This window comes from Calonectris borealis, chromosome 15, assembly GCF_964195595.1.
Source record: "Calonectris borealis chromosome 15, bCalBor7.hap1.2, whole genome shotgun sequence".
Taxonomy (NCBI): Eukaryota; Metazoa; Chordata; class Aves; order Procellariiformes; family Procellariidae; genus Calonectris; species Calonectris borealis.
The window spans coordinates 1,550,129-1,570,770 of NC_134326.1; the positions used below are offsets into that span (position 1 = coordinate 1,550,129).

The window sequence follows — 20,642 nt, forward strand, 5'->3', positions numbered from 1 at the left end:
GTGGGATACCGGGAGTCTGGACTCCTGGATTCTGTTCCAGATCAGAAAGGGAGCTTATTCTCCACTATTCTCTTGGGCACAGGCTCCTTTTCCAACCTGACATCTTCTGATTTCTCAAACACGCTCCACCCGGCCCTTCCCCCACTTAGTTCTTGATCTTATTCCTGCTGCCCCAGGCTGCTCATTTGTAATCTCCTGGATATCTTGGTCCAGTTATAGCTCTCCTGCCCTGCTGCTTTACATAATTTCTCCATGCAATACTGAAACTTCAGAGAAGAAAAGATAAGATTTCCATGGCTTGCATGCAAGGTATGTATCTGCCCAGTTCTAGGAAACAGCTGCATTTCTTTAAAAAATCAGCTTTAGACAGAGAACTGGTGTAGAATGGACACATCTGATATGTCAGTGTTTGTCAAATCTATAAGCAGCAGAAAAAAGGGTCTTACAATAAAAATAATAGCTAATTTTTAAAAAAATAGGTGTTTTACTTAGCCCTGCTTGAAATAAATCCCCCACCTTCTCCACATGCATTGTGATGGAAGATTAGCGATACAGCTTGATGCTTGTCTCCCTTGCCCGGAGACATTTAACTCTTTAGGAACATTTTTCTGTTGGGACTAGGAGTATGACATTGAAACAAATCTGTTCCATTTGTCTTTTCTTTATCCCTAAATTTTTCCCTGCCTGTTATCTAGACAACACGGAGGAAGGAGCTACCTGAGTAAACATAAAGGAGATGAATCTAAACTGAGAAGATAAGGGTCGGAACAGAGACAAACTACTTGCACAGACTGCTGTTGTTGCTAGAAGACAGCTTGATCTGCTGTGATCCAGAGACAATGTGCTGTCATATAAATGCCAGAGCCTTCAAGAAGTCTTGCGCTTGCAGGGCAGCCGTTTGGAGGTCAGGCTGTTGTGGGGAGCGAGGGCCATAGTAAGGCACCTTCGTTTTGTCCCTACCTCCAGAAAGAGGAAATCTGTGGTCTCTGGAAATGCAACCTATCTGTTGCTTCAGTGGTACAGAGTTCTCTTTGGATACATGCTAGACAAGTATTAAATGTTTTGGGGAGCTTGAACTGCTCCTGCTTTTGTGGCTTGCTGTGCCAAACAACTGCAAAAAAAATTATGGAACGTGACTGTCTTATTGCTGAAATTCTCCAAGCTCTTCAAGTGTCACTCTGATATTCTGAAACAGCAAGGAACTTCCATTTATTTTAATATTTGGTGGATTTAGAATACTGTATTTTGAGTCTTTTCCCGTATTTCCTAAAGGAAATGTTGGAATCGAGGGTTAGAGTCCCTGGGGAAATACTGAGTGCTAGAGCACTTCTTTCAGCATAGAGGGCTGTTTCTCTGGTTTGGCATGGGCACGTAAATTTGGCTTTCCTGCGGCAGAGGATAATGGCCAAATCACTGGACCAAAGAAGTACTGGGAGAGTCCCTGTCGTACCCCTGTCTTGCTTGGGGATGCCCTCCCAGCTGTGGTGTCAGTGGGTATCTGGCCAGTGGGGCAGGGTGCGACAAGGTGCCCAACACTCGGGGCCCGCAGCTGTCGGGTAGCGATGCCCAGAGTCAGTCTCTGGTCTGATATGTGTATGTCAACATAGCATATAAATTTTATGTGGAACAGCCTTCATACAAACGAGAAATCTAGGTCGGAGCATCCTCTGACATAGCTGCCTGTTCAAAGCCTGAAAGAAGGAGGGTTTAATTCACGACCTCTACATTAAAACACTGAAGTAAAATATGAGGAAACCAATCTTGTGGGGCGAGATCACTATTTTACACAAGTTTAGTACAGAGACGCAAGAACCAAAGTGCAGAACTCAGGAATGCTACAACTGCTGTCTTGAATTTTTATTTTTGTTTTCTCCAAAACTATTTGCTGAATTAACAGAATGTTTCAGCCAGTTTAAAAAAAAAAAATTTAAAAAAATCAGGCTTTGTGAGAAGAAATTATTTTCCAAAACAACATCCAGTCTTTTCAGTCCACAAATGCTGATTCTAAAAAGTTTGTTCTTACTGATTAGGAAACAACAGTGTGATTGTTTTAGTGCTAGCTAATTTAACTCTAGCATCCAGAAATATCTCTGTATTAGTGTTATGCTTGAATTCTTTTGACTCGGTTATCTTTACATCCATTTCTGTGATGTTTGCTGTATTGCTTTCTTTGATGCTTTGTTGTAGCAGAATTTGCGATGTGCGGAAGCCAAGGCTATGCTATTTAACAACCACAAGCCGATAGCTGCGTCTTCCTCCTCACTTAGCATTTCAAAGGTTTCTTCCTGGGCAAGACACAAAACATGTTTTTTTTTTTTTCTTGCAACTGCGAATGGATTTGCTTTTCAGAAAACTGTCCTGATTTTGCTAGTTTTCCTGTATAGGTTCTTAGTGAAGGGCTGCTGCTGAGAAGGGTAAATGTAAGTTTGCCTGTCAGAGTATAGCAGTATGTCCATGTCACTTCATTTACTACTGCAAAGTTCACCTTTCTGATCACAGAAGATTTTTTTAAAATAGGAATTTCTTTAGGATTGGTTGACCAGGGTGTTCACATTTGCTTGTTTGTGTTTTCCTAGATGCATGTTCGTTTGATGTTGTGGGGTTTTTTTTGTTTGTTTGTGGGGTTTTTTTTATGTTCTTCCATAGGAATTTATGGGAAATTCTTAAAAATACAGGAGACTTTAGAAATGGATCTTGACTTCCCATTATTGGAAAAATTGTTTCTGTTTTCTGCTGCTTGCAACTTTCAAATGTGGTACAACCTAGACTGCAAAAAATCTATTTGAAGTGCATCTGCTAGTAGGCATGCTGTAGTCATTTGAGTTTCCTTTGCTTAAACAAGCTACAGGTCATCTTTGCTAGATACTAAAAATTACATTAAAGCAAAATTAGAAGATAAAGCCACTAAACCAGGAAAAACTGGTGAGGAAAAACTACTCATGGAGATTTCACCTCTATGAGCTGCGGTCATGTTTGCGCTGTTTTCCCCACATGGTTTGAGAGGAGGCATTTGCTTTCTTTTTTTTTTTTTTTTAAACTCCATTTGTGTCGATTGAGCCTTCAGAAAGAATTGATGTTCTTTAAAAGCAGACCACAGTACTATTTTATTATTTTGGGTTGTGCTATATTTAATACACACTTTGAGGTATATTCCTGCTTTCTTTTTTTAAAGAACCAAGCATGACAATGGTATAAATCTACCATCTAGTTAAGTGTCTGGCAATGCAGAAACTGCTGTTTGCAAGCTGTGTTACTATCTTGGCTTCAGGTAACGTAATATGCTGTAGCTATTGACAGATCAAAAAAAAAAAGTGAAAACTCAATGTAAACATGGCCTGAAGTGCAGAACAAATGCCATTGCCCCTCAGCAGGGCGGGATGGACGTGTTGGGCCAGTCCGTGGAGAGGTTTGAGGAAGAAACAGTGTGGCACTTTTTGTTCTCTTCCTTTAGCTCCTTAAAGTAAATAGGTTTATGGCTTACAAATGTTCATCTGAGTAAAAGTTACCCTTGTTGTGGCCTAGATAAGACTCGGTTTGGACTGCTTCCAGTGCTGCTAATCCTGGTCTCTGCGTGCTCCAGCGCTGTCAGGCTGAGTTTGCACAGGTTCTGCTGCCCACCAGAGATGCTACCAGCATGCTTCAATCCATGTCTCCTTCCCAAACAGCTCCTGGTGCATACCCACCTCTGAGTGCAGTAGTAAAATGACACGTGAACTATAAACTGCTGCTCCTGGAATGTGTTCGTATATAATCCTCCCAATATAAGCTGCAGGATTTGTTTTGCTTTAAGGTATGCGCTGCTTTGGCGGGGGGGGGAGGAATAGTTAGGTTTAGCTATATTGAGAGTGACCCAATGAGACGACTGACCACTAAAATAAAAGCAAACATAGGAAAAGCTTCAACTCATCTGTTTCATCTCCATCTGTTTCTGAACAAGCCCTAGTTAAGGCATATGATCTGTTGAATGGGAAATTCAAAATCGGACTGAAAAATGTGAAACCCTTAGACATAAAGGGTGGCAGCACAAACTATAATTAGTCATGGCTTTCCTTTTTTTTAATATTGCTTTATTGCTTCCTTGTCTTGTTTGGAACTGGGTAATTCATCTAGGATGACTAAAACTGGAATTTGCTGGGGTATAAGCAGTGCCTGTTACAAACTGCATAGGGAATCATTTACAGAAGCATAAGCAGACCCTAGGAGAGTGGAAGGGGACTACTGGGTGCTTGCAATTGTGCACAGCCGGCTCCTGTTCAATCAAGCTAGATTGCTTGGGATCAGCTCGTTGGAAGCCTCTCTTCCATTGGCTTTGAACAGTACTTAAAATGCAGTAATCCCCTACTGAGTATGCTCAAAGCTTGAACAGCAGTGCAAATTCAGAATTAAAAAGCATCTTTAAATAGATAAGGGCATGACTGGGCTTAGCCCAACTTTTCTCATGGAGTAGTCTAATGAAAACGCTTGGTTTCAAGGAGCAGGATATTCCATCTAAATGACTGTGATGTGTTATAGCACAGCATGTTAGTTTTTTTAGAAATGTTAGAAAGTTTTTTTAGAAGCATGTTAAATTAATGTTGGGGCTTTGTACAAAGTTGTTAGTTTTCTTTTCAGTATCTTACCTGAAGTTTTTGTAGAGAATTTCCCAAATGCAATGGCAACTGTAAAGCTGAAGTTACAATGACCTTTTATGTGAGCTGGGAGCCAGGCTGAATGGACTTTTAGATCTGTCATTCATCATTATTCTGGCAAAATAGCATTGGAGCGTTCCCACCTGTAAAATTCCTCTCTGAAATTAGGCAGAGGGATGTATATCAGTATCGGGCAGAGGAAAAGCTAAGGCTTCCCCTGGTACCCTGCGCAGGTTCTTGCAGTGGTCTGCGTGGACCCAGCTTTGCAGACTGGCGGGAGGGAGCCCCGTGGCCTGCTGTGTGGCTCCTTCTCTCCTGGTTGTAATGCTTGAACACGGACAGCCTCTTGCACCGGCAAGCCGTGCAGGAGAAACACCTGAACCATGTTCCCTAACCAGAATGGGAAGCGGAGAGAGTGCTTGCATCTGGGACAGATGCCTGCCACCGAAAGCTTCAGACATAAAGGTTGAAGTTGGTTGCAGTTGCAAGTAATTGAAAATGGGGGTTCTTAATGGAAGACTTTAACTATGAGTATCACTGATACTCGACCTTTAATAACTTTAATGACTTGTATGTCATAATGAAGAGTGGTGTGTGCTGAACAAACATCTCCATAACCTCATTCATTGAGAGACAAATCTTTCAGTATCTAATATTATGTCTTAAAGTCAAGTAAACAGTACATTTTGGTGCGAACAGACCGAGTTATGGAATTACTTACACTGTATGAACATCACTTTGTGGGTGTGTACGTGTGACACAAAGGAGCAGACAGATGATGAAGTTGACAACATTGCTCACCAGCCTGACTAGAGCCTGAAGACCGTTTTGACCAGGGCATAAGGGATTGCTGTATAAACACTAAAGAAATGGGCACCGTATCTAGAAATTTATAATTGGGAAGGGGTAAGAGATCCCTTCAGGAGGAAACAAGCAATGAGTCTCACCGAGAGTACATAAACCACTTTCTCTGCCTTAGGGAAAAGAAATCCCGATGTGGAGCTAGCAGAGGGAGGAAAATAGAAACAAGTGGGAATATTTAGAGTGAGGTTTCTCTTTCAGTTCCCTTGTGCTCTATTTTTGTTCCTCATGTTGCACTTGAGAACCAGCAGTCACCGGGAGACCGGAGCATGTACGTACAACCGATTCGCAAACACTTCACTCTATTATAAAGCTGCTCTTGTTGGCAGCCCATTGTTTGGATGAACATTGCTGTCCTTGAGGACTCCACTCCTCTGTAGCTTTCTTTTCTAATTTTCTTTGTTTTGTTTTGAGTTTTTACCTTTATCTATGGACATCGGAAAAATTGCTAAGTATCCAGAACAGGGCAAATCCTGCTCTGTTTTTACTTTGAAATGGGGGCCAACTGAGAACTTGTGGTGAACTTGTCCATTCTGACCCAGATATTTCTGGTGTTATTTAACAACAGTGAAAAAGTTCCTGTCTGAAGAGGTGATTGTTACTAAGCTTTGTAATTGCCACTGTGGTGCTGAACACTTTTCTGAATCATTGTTTCATGTTTGATAGTGTAGGTGTTGTGTTTGACAGATCTGTTAGTGTTTGACAGATTTATTAGTGTGCGCTGTGATGCTTCACTGAGAGAAGGCGGACACGAGTGAACTTGCTTATCTGGAAGAGGGTTTGGTTTACTGCTTGTCTTCTGTGGACTGTCAATACTCAAAAGCCATCCCAGTTCAACATACAGACTCTCGGAGCTTGGAGCCTCCTATGGTGGACTCCGGCACAGCGGTCTGTGGAGGTAGCTCTTGGGTGCTGATCTGCGCCAAGGGGCTGGTGTTAGTCATGTCATCTGCCAAGCTCAGCATCACAGAGCAGAAAGTGGCTCTTCAGCTCTGTGATGTGGTGACTCTAACGAGGGGCCAGTTCTCAGCTGGTGGTGTACCTCTGGGCAGTGAATGAAGTTCATGTGTTTGAAAGGCTTGTTCACAAACTCACTCAGGGGAGAACTAAGTCCTCAGAACCTCCCATGGTTCTTTCATGACCTTAAAAATTAATAAATAAAATAACTACATTTAACTAAAACCAGGCAGCAGAATGACACTGCACTATTTCTCCAGCTTGGTGAGGGGAAAAAAAAAAAATCATCAAGTTGGTGTTTTACTTAGAGTAATTGGAAGAATGAAATCCAGATTAAATTTAAACTCTGGTTTATTACAAGTGCCCTGCAGCACCTCTTACCTAATGAGTAGAACAAGCTTCTGCTTTTTCCAAGTGCTGCCATAAACCACATTATTTCCTTGGGTAAAAACTTTGGCCAAGATCTCCATAACGTGTGTATCCCAAGCTAGAAGCTAAAACACTGATGAGTTTTTTGAGTCCTCCTTATGTTGGAAAGTGAAGCCACAGATTTAAATAGTTAACTGTGGATGTGGATTTATAGCTTCAACTTTCAAAAACTGGCCTTTGACAGCTTACATGGCAGCACCTGAGCACTTTCGGCTGAGAGCTTGATGGTCTTGGGGCAGGGAATAAAAAAGGGTGGCTTGAAGCCGGTACTGGTGAAGACCTTCTGAAGGATGCTGCTGGCTAAGTCAGGGACATTTGATCTGCTTCTGAGCCAGCGTGTGAACGGACACAGGTTCCAGCCCACTATTTTATGGCAAATAAAATTGGGGTGGTTGTATTTGTGCCCAGCTGCCTGCATAAGTCTCGTCAGTGCTAACTTCGGCCATCCAATTTTAATTTGCTGTCGCATGTCTGCCAGAGCATTGCAGAAGGGTGGGAGGGAGGATATTTTCCCTGATGACTGCTGTTGACATTTGCAGAATAAAAGTGAAGTCAGCTGCCTGTTTGTTCAAAGGTTTTAGTGCCCGTAGCGGTTCTCAGCCAGCCGGGATCGCTCAGCGCCTATAGCCCAGTAGGGACCGTCCCAGCTGCAGCAGGGGGAAAATTGATCAAGCTGGGTTGGTGTTTAGCTTTGTTTCTTAGACCAGGGGCATCAGTGAAACCAAAATGATCGATCTTGCTATATAATTTGGGGAAGCAAATGAGAAGGTATTCTGTTCTTCTTTGCTCCCCCCACAAAAAAAGGAAATAATTAAGGAAACGTTCTTATACGCACACAGGCTCAGGAAAGCTGTGGTGTGGGAAAGGATTGATGGCTTTGTTTACTGAGGGCATATTGCAGCTTTGATTTTTCACTAATGACAGCTACTGCAGAAGCAAGGCAAAATTTCAGTCTTCACCCCAAAATCTACAGGGGGTGTGTGTGAAGGCTAATGTTTGTTTCTTCTGGTATTGCAGGCTCAAGGTAAGAGCGTCAGAATGATACGGTTGCTGGTGGTCTTGAAAAGTAGCTCATCTCTGGCTGGATCCAGGCTCTGCATCTTATAGCAATGTAAATAACTTCTCTTTCCTAGAAGGGTGGTCATGGACTTGATTTTCACAAGACTGAGCAAAACCCGCATTTTATTTCAGCAGGCTGGTGTGTGCCATTACCACTGTGTGAAAGTGGATTGTGGGGGCGCCTAATAGGAAAGAGGGGGATTGAGGGGACAAAGAGAGCATGAGTGAGCTGTGTTGTAAAGAACAGGAGCAGATATAGAACAAAGATGACACCAGTAATAAGCATGAGCTGAGACTGGGAAGAAATGAGGAGAGATTTGAGAAAATTGCAACATAAAAGATATAGCGGAAGTTACTGTAGAAAAGAAGAGGTGAAGTGGAACAAGGGAGAGAAGTGGGAGAAGGAGGAGGAAACAATTGCTAAGTGCAGTTAATAGCAGCACTGAAGAGAGTTTTAATTGGAAACCTGTTATAATTAACCGCAGTTCTGCTCCCATGCATTTCAGGAATGCATGTGGCAGGTAGTTTTCCTTTTGGCTGTTGCGCTGCTGATGCAGAATGTGCTGCGTTTCAAGCCAGGCGGCAGATCCGCATTTGTGTTTACCAGGCCCTGAGCAAACACGTTAATAATGTCATTTGTCGTGGGAGATGGCACTACAAACTGATTTCAGATTTTTCTATAGCAGACGGGGAATGCAGTCTGATTCTGCCCTGTCTAAAGCTGCTCATTTTAACTGTTCAAGCATGAGCTCTTGTCACCTGGCAGGAAGACACTGACCCTAGTTGGTGCTGGAGGGAGACCTTGACCTCGTTGGTATGACCCGTGGAGTCTCCTTCTAAATCCCCTGGGGGACTTTCTAAGTAGGGAGGGGCGAATCTGTGGCTTGTACATTCTTCATGTCTGGAAGGATGAAAAACAACCATGGAGGGTTCCTAAAATTCATTTGAACTTAGTTGTCCTTTATCTCTTTGTGGGATGCCAGTGCCACGTGCTGGAGAGCTGCTTTGGATGCTGGTGCTCCTTCAGAGGCTGAGCAAGTCAGGCAGCTTTTTGCATCCTGGCGAGCAGGGTTGCTGTGACTGAGATGTTATGGATGCATCTCTCAAATCCCTTTGGCAATTAAAAAGCAGAACAAGTGGAAACCAGTGGCTGCAATTTCAGTTAAAAATGACCACTTCCCACCCCACAGAAAAACCATCGGAATGTAGAAAGCATGGGAATTCGGAGGTCAGTGAGCGTGTGTGTTAAAGCCAAGCCCTGAGCAGTGGGAGCTGTGAAAGCTCAAGTAAAGGCAGGTGTACCGTGTTTCTGGTGGAAGCACCTGGCTCTGTATCATCAAATCACAGAAGGCTTTGGGTTGGAAGGGACCTTCACAGACCATCCAGTTCAACCCCCCGCCATGGTCAGGGACATCTTCCATTAGGTCAGATTGCTCAAAGCCTTGTCCAGCCTGACCTTGAACACTTCCGAGGGTGGAGCATCCACAGCTTCTCTGGGTGACCTCTTCAGTGTCTCGCCACCCTCATCGTAAAACATTTCTTCCTTATGTCCAATCTAACCCTGCCCTCTTGCAGTTTAAAACCTTTGCCCCTTGTCCCGTCACTACAGGCCCTGGTAAAAAGTCCCTCTCCATCTTTCTTATAAGCCCTTTTTGTATATTGAAAAGCCGCAGTAAGATCCTCCTGGAGCCTTCTCTTCTGCAGGCTGAACACTCCCAACTCTCTCAGCCTTTCTCTGTAGAAAGCTTTGTTTTTATTCTCCAGGTTTGTTTAGCTTGTGAGCATTAAACCGGTCATGAATGGCTTTTACCTGTTGAAAGAGGCTTCCTTGACTATATGCCATCAACTGATTTAGATCCCTTTGAAGGGAAATTGATGACAGACTCCCCTTGGTAGCTGTGTGTAAGAACTGCTTTCAGATCATGCAAGGACACTGAATGATAGAGGGAGATCTGTGTGCATCCATTTTCTCCCTCCTAAATCATGGGTGAGATTAGTGAGCAAGCCTTTGAGGCCAGCCCGGTGGTTTGTGTGAGCTATCATAGCAATTTCTTCGGCCTCTGTCCAGAACGCGCGGGTTAAGGATGAATACTTTGCAGAGTTCACTGCAGTTTAACTTGGTGTGCAGCTAGGTGTACAACAGATGTAAAAAATATCCAACAGTCGTCTGTCTCTTCTTTTTCACTTGTAGGTTTATTCTTCAGTCTAAAGGAGTGATTCATAATCAGCTCTTAGAAAAACAGAGAATAGCCGAAGAGAAAATTAAAGAATTAGAGGTAAGTTTTTGGCAGGTAATGATGATGAAAGTAGAAGATTGAAGGTCAACAAGATGCTCTTTGCTACATCCCTTGTTTTTATCTGGTACTTTTCATTCTGAAGGATTGTAACCGAGTGAAACATAGCGCCTATTACAAGTAACCTACAAGTAATTCATGTCACCTGGTTTCTTTGCTAGATCTACAACCCCAGAAGGGATTGATTGTTCACTCTCTGTTCTGATATGAAAACTGGGGGCGAGGGATTCAAATAAGATTAGTAGAAGCAAGGTTTAAAACTAGCAAAAGGATGTTTGTGTGGTTATATGCAGCAGATAGGTGATGTGAAACTTTGCCAGTGCTGTGGATATTAAAAGTTTACACTGGCTCAGGACAATTGCACAAATTCATGGAAGAGAAATCCATTGAGAATTACCAAATATGTAGAAATGGCATCCTGCTCAGGAAGTCCCTGAGCTAAAAATGTCTGGAGGCTGGGAAAGTATGAGGAGGAAGTACTGTATATGCCTGCCCTGTCCTTACGCTCTGCCCTAGGCATCTACTTGTGGCTGCTGTTGAAGACCGGATCTAGGGGGAGATGGGACTTTGTTTTGACGATGTGGTCAGAGCACTTCTGTGTTCTTATGTTTATCTGGTTGGAGTATTCAAGGCAGAGAAGAATATCTAGGAAATACAAAGTAGCGTCTCTGCAAGTTCCAGTGTTCAAACAAGTTCTCTAAGTGACATCTTGACTATCTTCTAAAGGCTACATGTACAGCTTACAGTTCTTCGGAGAAGATGTTCAAAATATACTTTTCCAAGGCCATTGTATTTTTTTCTTAATGCCCCTATAATGTAATTAATACAAAACCCTGTTCCTTGGTTTTTGGGAAATGACAGAGAAAGCAAAGATTGAGTTGTGTCAAGCTGCTTATCTCATCTTTTAGTGTCTTGGAGAAAGTGAATGTGGAGACCAGCTAAGTAGGGACAAGCAGGAATAAGAAGTCAGTGCTCAAAGCTACTCAAACCTGTGCAGTTCTGTCTCCGTTGTCTCCTACTTACACTAAGGCAGAAGTAGAGTTTATATTTTTTTTAATTCCTTCTTAAAACTCAGCTTGCCTGGGGAGCTGTAGCGCAAGCACATCACCATATGTTGTGTCGCCTGGAGTATTTTCTGTGCAGATACTAAGGGGTTTTGTGTTTCTGGCCATGAGAACTTTTTCTGCACAGGGAAAACAAGTGCTCCATGGATAGGCTATATATTTAAGGTGGTGTTAATGCAAACAAGGCACAGTCATTTTTACGGTTATGTGCTAAAAGGGATTGTATCCTGGCTACTCTGGAGAAATCCCAGATGCCAGTGGCTTTGCGCAAAGACAGCCCTGCGACTGGGGTTGGAGAACTTCATAGCAGCACGTCTGGATTTGGAAGTGATGGGAGTGTGGTTGACAGCCTCTGTTTACAAACTGCCCATCAGGTCCCTTACTGCCAGGTCCATTGGGCTGTGGTCAGCTTTTTGGCTACTGTGCCCTTCAGCTGTGCATCTCAGTTTCTTCCTGGTCATGGTGGGGAATGGTCTTACCTCCTGAACTTTCTGATTGCTGAGTTCAGCAGAATGGATGGAATTCCCCCAAATTATAACCTTTGCCATTCTTACACAAATCCTCAGAGCTGGCTGCTTCGCAAATGTGTTTTTCTGCTTCCTAGCTCCCTGTTGCTTGCGACTCTGGTTGCGGCCACTAAATTGAAGTTCTCAGCAATAGTGACTGCCTGAAAAGGTGGTGGGAGTGGAATGGGGGTTGCCACATGGGTTGGTTTTTCTTTTTAACCATGGATAGTAGGGCTCAGATTGCCAAAACTTCCAACAGTATGTTTTAAGTGAACATTCAAGTCCATCTTTTAACTACTCTGCTTCCAGCTGGCTGGCAGTTTTGTGAAAAGGATTTTCCTTAGGCTTGGGATTCCCCATGGAAGAGGACAAGCTCTTAGACTGACAACTGCTGGAAACAGATTTCAGGGGAAATACCTGAGTCCAAGTCACAGAACATTTATCACAGGAGTAGGGGATTTTGCTGTCCTGAAAACAAGTTGTGACAGAAGCAGGAAAGAATGTGAAACTTTGTGACCTTGGGCTTCCACTGCATGATTGTAAAATAAATATCAAACCAAGATAGGTTAAAACTTCCCTCCATCCGTTATTAAAACTGGAAGGATTTTAAAGCTTAGGTTTATATTTTACACTGTTAACTACCTTGTTACTTACTCACATTTCTCACTTTGCGTGGTTGAATCAAGCTGGTCAGAGTAATCCCCCAGTATCCATACAGTATGGCTGATCTGGTTACTCATGTAGTGTGACCTTGAGACAGTTATGCCTTGCTATTACGACGCTATTGCCAAGGTATTGTGAAATGTGTATTTTTGATACAAGCCTGAATTTGAGAAATGCTCTCACTGCCAGCTTGGTACTGTTTGCAGAGGAGCGCAGCACAGGGGGCTGGGTTCACTGCTGAGCTCTTCTGTGAATCCATCCAGCTGCATAGCAACGAGAGCTCCTGAATGCTGACTATTTGTGAAAATGTGGTCTTTAACCTGCAGAAATGTGAGCTGAGTTTCCTAACATTCACAGCTGTCAGAGTGAACTTTGAAAACAGTGAGGGGTTTTGCGTCTGGTTTCAAAGCTTCTTTTCTCTCTCCTCTGATAGTCCTCACTGCAATGCGTGATTGCAGTTATTCCCTTTCCCTCACTCCCCTCTCTTGGGTTCCTCCTGTTCCTTCCTGTTGAAGGAGTGCATTGCCTTTTTCAAGGCAGCATCACAAAATTGATGTGATACTGCTACTTTGGTCCTCCCTGCTGCTAATCGCATGGCAAAGCAGCAAGGAGAACCAGACCTGTCTTTGTACAGGGCTGTGAAAATAAGGCTTGGCTGGAATATGCACTGGATGTACTGAGTGAGAGGAACTGTGTTCTGAAAACACCAAGGGGTATGGATGTGTAGGAGGGGGCCTGTCAGTTACGCTGCAGAAAAAGCAAGGTAGCTTCACCCTTCTTGTTAAAGCTAAGGTATGAACGTGAATATGTACATATGTAGCATTCTTAACTTCACAACTTGGATATAATCCTTTGGAATCCGAATAGACTGCTCAGGCTCGCTGGCAAAATACACATGCCTGCTTAAAGGCCGTGCCAGTGAGGCTTACAAAAACCTGCTTGAATCTTGCAGAGATTGATGGCGTAGGCTCACTCACATACTGGCATGGGAAGTGTCCTGCTTAGCAGTAGCGATTGGATTTTTCCAGTCCTGATACTATCAAATTCTTGTTGTGTTTCACAGTACGAGGGGTATGTGTTAAATCTATTTTGAAAGCATTCTAAAGGGATGAGCACAGACTCTTTTTAGCTCAGCAATGTTTGTGCAGTATTAGGAGAAAAACCAAGTAATGTTTTTCTTCCCTTGTTTTTAAGGAAACATGATATGTGAGGGGTGGAACAATACTTTGTTTCAGGAAATGTTATCCGTTTCCATTGTAGGACTAGATGGATTCTGTTTTTAAATGTGGCATTTTAAAAAGAACAAACTCTATGATGTTATAAAGACATGGAAAATTGATTCTTCTTTAGGGGTGGAGAAAGTGATTATCGCTGTATGTTTTCTCTGATAGTATCTGATAGTCCCCTTCTCTCCTGCTATATTCAGCATGTTTAGTTGTCAGGCGTTGTCAGACTAAATTGCTAAAAATAACAAATAAGGGGGAGGCTCTGCTGGGCAGCTCTGTCTACTGTGTGCCACTGAATTTAGCTCCTTCGTGAAAAGGGCAAAAGCAACCTGCAGCTTTCTGGTTGAAGTGGATTTTGGTTTTAAACTCTGACTACAACATTGTTGTGTGCTTGTTTCCTAGGCAATTCTTTTACACATGTATGGGAGACTGAAAGTTCACTGCTGCAGAGATAAAGGGTTGGTTGTTTTCTTCGTCTGCCTGGAGAAGAAAATATGATTGGGAAAGCTATACCTAAGTGCTTGATTTCTAATTCAGAAATTCTTCATGCAATCCCTAAAACGCCATGTCCAATTGCCCTATCCCACACAGAAAACTTCCTTGCCCTCATTCATGATGGACAAACGAACGCTCTGCTCTCAAACACTGCTGTGCTCCATGTTTAAAGGCTTAGATGGTGTTGCAGGGCTCCTTCCTGGTAAAGTTAAAAAGTGACTGCATTGCAATGCCTTACGGTGACCAGACCTCAGAGGTAAAAACAACTTCTTCCCTGGTGCTGCCTCGACGCAAACTTGCTCATGCTGCGGCTTCCATTTCTCTCATCTTTTTCTAGGAGCTTTAAAATGGCTTTGCTGCAGCCCTGAGGTGTAATGGTGGTGCCCCACTTCTCCGTGAGTCGACCGTCGACGGACGGTTGCCACAACAGTGTTTTCGTTCCCTGTGGGAACAAAGATTTAAGCAGGCGAGGTGTGTCTGGGGAGAAGTGCCGCAGCCTGGGAGTTCATGTTCTCTGAGCAGGTATGGCTCGGATGGACCTGCTCAGCGTGGCCGCACGCCTCTGACGTGCTCCTGCGGCAGCTCTCTGGACAGCCCTTTGGTTTTTACGCTGAAACCGTCAGTGTGGAGGCCAATTCTGAGGGTGGCTTTAACGATGTGAAAACAAGTCTCTTGAGATTTGTGGTGCACGTTGCAGACCACTAAGCGACCATCAGAAGGTAGCAATTGTTAGGCCATTCCCAAGTTAGACCAATTTCTTCCTGGGATTTACAGCGTAGAAGCTCTCATCCCATGGTTGGTTCGGGATAGGCCAGTGCCCAGGAATGTGCGGTGGACTTTTTAAATAAACAGGGGAAAATAAGGAATGCTCCTGTTTGCTTTGGAGAGGGGAAGCCTCAAGAATAGCCCTCTGTGCTTTAGCCTGGAGCAGATTTTACTTTGGATGAGTGTGCTGTTCATTCCATTGCTGGCATACATGCACGTACCAAGGACATGATTTTAAACACATGTTGCCACAGAAGCTGCCCCTTGTTTCTAAGCGAGCGCATAGACGAGGTCAGTCCCTGGCTTGGTTTCAGCCCTGTTGGCTTTATGGCCTGGTCCGCTCTAAGGCAGGCTGGCGTGCTTCTGTTGCTGCTGTTCGTACGGGAGCCAAGCCAGAACCATCCATGCAACCTGGGGGCTTGGCTGCAATCATGATTTGCAAACATGTACAAAACTCCTCTGGCACAGGTTGTTTGCATACTTGGGGCGTTGCTGGGGAATAGATTGTTTTCTATTTTCTTAATTTGCTTGTCCTGGAAGGTGGTGTGTTGTGGGGTTAGTTTTGGGTTTTTTTGCTATTTGTTTCCCCTTCTTCCCCCTCAACTTTACAGTATCTGATGTTTGGGAATTCAGAGTGGTGATATCTCTTTCTCCTCTTGCCCCTGAATCACACCTTGGAGTTTCATTAACTCTCCCTGGCCATCTACGAGTCAGGAGTCCAGATGTTCTCTGCAGTTGACAGGAGGACAATAAATGCTTCCGGAGGGTCACTTGTTCCTAGAGGTGATCTTCTCTCTCTGCTTGCTCTGGAGGGAGGCTGGACACCTGACGTGCGGACAGGTGAAGTATGGAAGGGAACTTAATATGTAGGATTAACATTTGGGCTTGCATGGACCTTTCAGGAGGAAGCTGTGGGAGCTCCACAAATTGTGGAGATTGGTGTGAAGGTGAGCTGCAGAGCCTCATCAGGCCCCCTGTGGGGACCAGGCCAGGCGATAGCCTTCATCTTGCATGGCTTTGGGTGTCTGAGGCAGCTACAGGTGTCTGGACAGGTCCTTCTGGGCATGGACATTTGGACTTGGTGACATTCCTGGGAAATGTGTTTCATCTTGACTCTGTTGGTTTCTGTCATCCAGGCCTGAGCCTGTGCCTTCACTGAGGGCTTGCTCCTGCTTTTCAGGCTGCAAAGCTGGAGGCTTAGCTTGCTTTTTGAGGACATGGGTGGTCCACCTGCCTGCCTAAGCTTGCTGTCAGCTGGGGAGCATCCACAGGCACTCCCATAGGAGAGCAGAGCACAGCCTGCATGGGCAGAGCCGTCAGCACCAGTCTGCCCTCCACGGAGGTGCTTGTTTTGAAGAAGGGAGTAGCTCTTTTTCCCTCTCCCCCCCGCCCCCCCCCATAGGTCTGGCTGGCTTACAGGGAGGAGAATCTGCATTCTCATTCCTGATTTTTGAAATGAAAAATACTCTGAACAATGAGAAAAATAGGCTTTAAAATAACAAAATGGTGAGAAGGTTGAGAGTGTAATGGACACAGAGCTAACACTGTCAGGACAAAATCATCCTTTATGGAGAAGCCCTCTGACGTTGGGCTGAGGCCATACAAATTTAAGGTAAATACTAGAGGAACTGGGGCATAGCTAGTGCTGCTCTAATTCTTTCTGTCCCCTAAACTGACTCTGCTGATGGTAACATGAGTAACAGGCCTTATTCCTTGCTTTCAAGGTTGTGATGAATCACTGACTTAACTTATTTCTGTATATTTAAAGCCTTGCAGTCTGTCTTGTTGTCATTTGTCAAATGTGAGGATAGCAAAAGGATTGTATTCTTACAGCCTAACTTAATGTGTATTTTATGTTGTTTCTCTTTTATCCGAATCACATCATCTCTCATCCCAAATAATTGAAAGCTCATTGTGTACAGCTAGCACCTTGCAACTTTAAAAGGGAGCAAATGCTCTTCAGTAATCACAAGAAAGGAGGTGTATTTTTTTTTTAAATACTTGTTCTGATTCCTATGGTAGATTTGTTAGATAAAAATCAAATAAGTGTATGTTCTGCTTTGAAAATTGCGTAAGAAGCTTGTCTTGTGTTAAATAGTGCACAAGTCACTGGTTGCAAAACATGACGTTGTAATCTTAGGGGCATAGAAAGAAGAAATCATCACATTTAAGAAGGGATTCCCAGCTCTCTGAAAGGGTCTTCCACTGGTTTAGACCTGGGATGGCTTATAAAAACTTTAACATCTCACCACATTTTTGTGAATAGTGGTTGTGGGTGATGCTGATTTTGGTGGAATGACGTGTATTTATAACATCACATGTGTATGGGTATACATTTGCAAGGCTGGATCTTTCATTTGGAGCAATCATTCACCACAACAAGTTTTCAAACTCCCAGATTTTTGCAAGCAACTGCTTAATTAGTAATTCTTTGTTAGTCTTCCCTGCACTGCAGGCTGCAAAGTAAGCACACAAACTAGCTGAGGCTAGTAGCAAAGGCTCCATGAAGGGAGAACTGGAATTTGATGACTCTTTATTTTCACTGTTCCTACCCTTATTTTTAGGTGGATAATTGTAGATTTTAAAAGCAGGAGAATAATTAACATGGGTGTTGATTGCTTCCTTTTAAATCCTTTAGAAGCTAGTTATAGAGATACTTTCAAAGTAAATGTATCCCAGAACTTGTTTTAGGATTTTTTTGGGGGGGGGTTGCTCTGATTTAAAAAAAAAAAAAAATCTAATGGAAAAAGCTTTTCAAGCAAACTTTGCTCGCATTCCTTTGTAATTCAGGGGAAAGTGAAATACATTATGCATTAATAAAAAACCACTTCTGCTGCCTCTAAATGGTTTTGTCCATCCAGGAGCCTACGTTTAGTCATCTGGGTCTGAAAATGTTGCTTGTTTCCTCTGATTAGCATTAAGCTGGTTTTATGATTACACTGAAATCATTTTAACACAAAGTTGGTAGATAAGTCTGTCTTTGTCATTTTAAACCAGGGTCTGATTCATTGTCAAAGCTCTTCTTTGTGCTTATGGCTGCAGAAGTATCCAAAGCAACGAGCCGAGCTGGATGCGGGTCCCTCTCCAAATTCCTCCCTGCATGAGTAATAGTTAGTCACAAAACCAGCGCCGCTGTCCTCGCCTTAGTCACCAGGCCCATGCAGTTGCTCCTCGCTGTCCTTTATGCCAAGCAGCTCTGGGGAGGGGGATTATCTGTGCCCGATAAACCTCCATCCTGCCCCCATCTCCTCCGTCTTGCCTGGGAGAGCAGGAAACGATTATTTGGAAAGCGTGCTCCTGCATGTAGGAGGCCTGACCCAGCCCTGAGTCAGCTTTATAAAGCCACACCTTGCTCGACAGGTATGCGGGGAGGCCGTCACGGCTTCCTGCTGGCCCCGCTGCCTTGGTCGCTCCTCTCCTCTGTCTGTAAATGTGTTCCTGGCGGGGATGTGGCTGCTTTCCGCCTGTGAGGCAGCCGAGTTCAAGGGTGTCTGAATTAGGGGGGGATGCTGGTTAGTGGGGAGTTTACCTCATCTTTTTGTTGCTGATTTGTTGAGTCTTTGGAATTTATGAAGTACTTTTTCTTTTAAAATGGCCTTGTTTGGCCAGGACTGTGAGAGATGAAAGGTGTGGTATGATTTTGCGAAAGTCGTGTTGCCAGGAGGTGTTCTGATGAGCCGTACTGGCTCTGCAGGACCATAGAAACCAAAGCACCAAATTAGGGAACTTACCACATTTTGCAAGAGGCAGTTCGGTGAGGAACACTTCCACCAAAGCAAAAGGTGGGGATTTTCAGAATCTGAGTGAGTTTCCCCTCCCCAAGTTCTCTGTGTTTGACCTGACTCTGCTGTCCTAAGTCTGGTTAGGGTGCGGTATCTGACCTGAAGCAATGTGCCTCTGAAAACTGCTCCAAATGGGTAATTTTGCCACGAAGGGGTGCCCCTGAAGGAATCCTCTGGTTTGATAATATATTTCTGCTGCCACCTACTGAAAGGTTCCCAGTCGGCTTGCTTTTGTAGTAGTTAACATCAGGCTAGGGTGCAGGAGTTCACTGGAATAATCTGTCATTTCCCAGTTGCAGAGAGCAACTGTTTCCACCTCTGCTGAAAATGCTGTCCCGTGGCCGAGACAACAGGTACGTGCAACGTGCTCCCAGCGGGGCTGGGGCTCGGGGACAGAAGGGCGGCTCTACGGGCAGGTTGTCCTACCCGTTACATTGCCCCTTCTTCTCTTGAAGGCGGCCTCCCTTGGCACCAAGTGTGGAAAGCAGCGGGTGCTTTTCCAAATGAGCTTTTTCAGAGTATGTTCCTCATGGTTTCAGGGCGCTACAATAACGATGGGGAAAGCCCTGCTGGTTGTGCTGTAGGTAGGATCTGTACACGATGAAGGTGGATTCGCACCAGCAGTTCTTTAGGCAGGTGCTTCTAAAGATCCTCCCGAGTTGGCAAGTGCACTCGTATGCTTGATGTCTTCTCTTCTTCGCTCTAATCCAGACGGTTTTGAACTGACCGAGGGTCCCCGTTACCTTTTGGAAAGAATGGCTAAGGGAAAACCCAGGGATCTGAATCATCACTTCTCCTCTTAGGTAAATGGCATCATGGTGCTTCTGTCAGCAGCTGTCATCAGAAACCAGCTGGGCTCCCCTCCACTCACTCTTGAGCAAACTCTGGGCAACTTCCTGAGAGCAATAACTCTGCCTGGAAGATTTTGAACTGTATCTAAATATTTGGTGGTTGCTGTAGCGTGGTAATTCCCAATGCGTACATGTGCCACAGCGTTGCACTGGGTGAGGACCAGTGCTGGGTGGACCCATCAGGGCGTAGGGCTGCCTGCAGACCCACCCCGCCCCATCGCTGGTGCCCTCTATTTCAGTTTCTCCCGAAGCAGAGGCAGCCGGGTGCTGTTCGGCAGATCCACCTCCTTCCTGTTTATGGGTTCCAAGTGAAATCCCATTAAACAGAGCGCACGTCCTAGGCACATCATCTTCCGTGATCTCAGGCTGACCGAAATGTTTGCCTTGCCCGCAGTGCGTGTGGTGACGGCTCGGTGTGCTGTTCTCCGGCAAGGGGGGGTTGGGCAATTCCAGCCACCCTAACAGCAGCAGTGGCCTCAAGAGCGAGGGCAGCTCACGCTGCTGCTGCTGCTTGGCCCCCAGTGTGCGGGCAGCACAGCTTTCTTCCCTCTCGGGGAAGATCCTTCCCCAGACAAACGTGTGCTCCCAGCTCTATCTGGGATCTGCTGATCACTTTCCCAAAGAGTGCACACACAGAGCCCTCGAGGAATGCCAAAAATGACCTGGGTTAACTTTGGGAGATACAGAAACTCTCGGCTAGCAGGTTTATTGAGACGGTGTCACAAGATGAGTTGTATCAGGGCTCCTATTTGAGGCACTGCATCATGCCTGAAGACTCTGCAGCATTCCTCGACGAAAGCCTTCTAAGCGCGAGAGTGGGATGCCAGCATCTGGCGGCTGGTAGCCAAGCCTGCTGCAAGCCTGGGGAGGGAGGTGTGCCTGGGAAGGAACTTGCCAGCTGGTTTCGTCCTCACAAGTTGGATGTAAAACGTTTGTAGAAAAACAATTCTTAAGAAAAAAAAAAAAAAAGAAAAGGAACAAAAAAAAAGCTGAAATGAGAAGGCTTGTTTCAATACCAGATCTTTAAACTTCCATGGAAACATTTTTGTTTGGGTTTAAGCA

General features: G+C 44.5%; 1 protein-coding gene across 4 annotated transcripts in view; it reads left to right on the forward strand.

The window, feature by feature from the left end:
* The window catches only part of PFDN1 (prefoldin subunit 1), a 32,729-nt gene that overhangs the window by 5,355 nt on the left and 6,732 nt on the right, over positions 1–20,642 (forward strand). For 2 of the 4 annotated variants that reach the window (XM_075163963.1, XM_075163960.1), the window contains exons 3-4: positions 10,126–10,210; positions 14,090–14,145. In XM_075163963.1, the coding sequence (XP_075020064.1) occupies positions 10,126–10,210; positions 14,090–14,145 (141 nt within the window). Of the gene's footprint in view, positions 1–10,125; positions 10,211–14,089; positions 14,146–19,022; positions 19,083–20,642 lie in introns of all 4 variants that reach the window. The other 2 variants (XM_075163962.1, XM_075163961.1) reach the window with 2 other exon arrangements.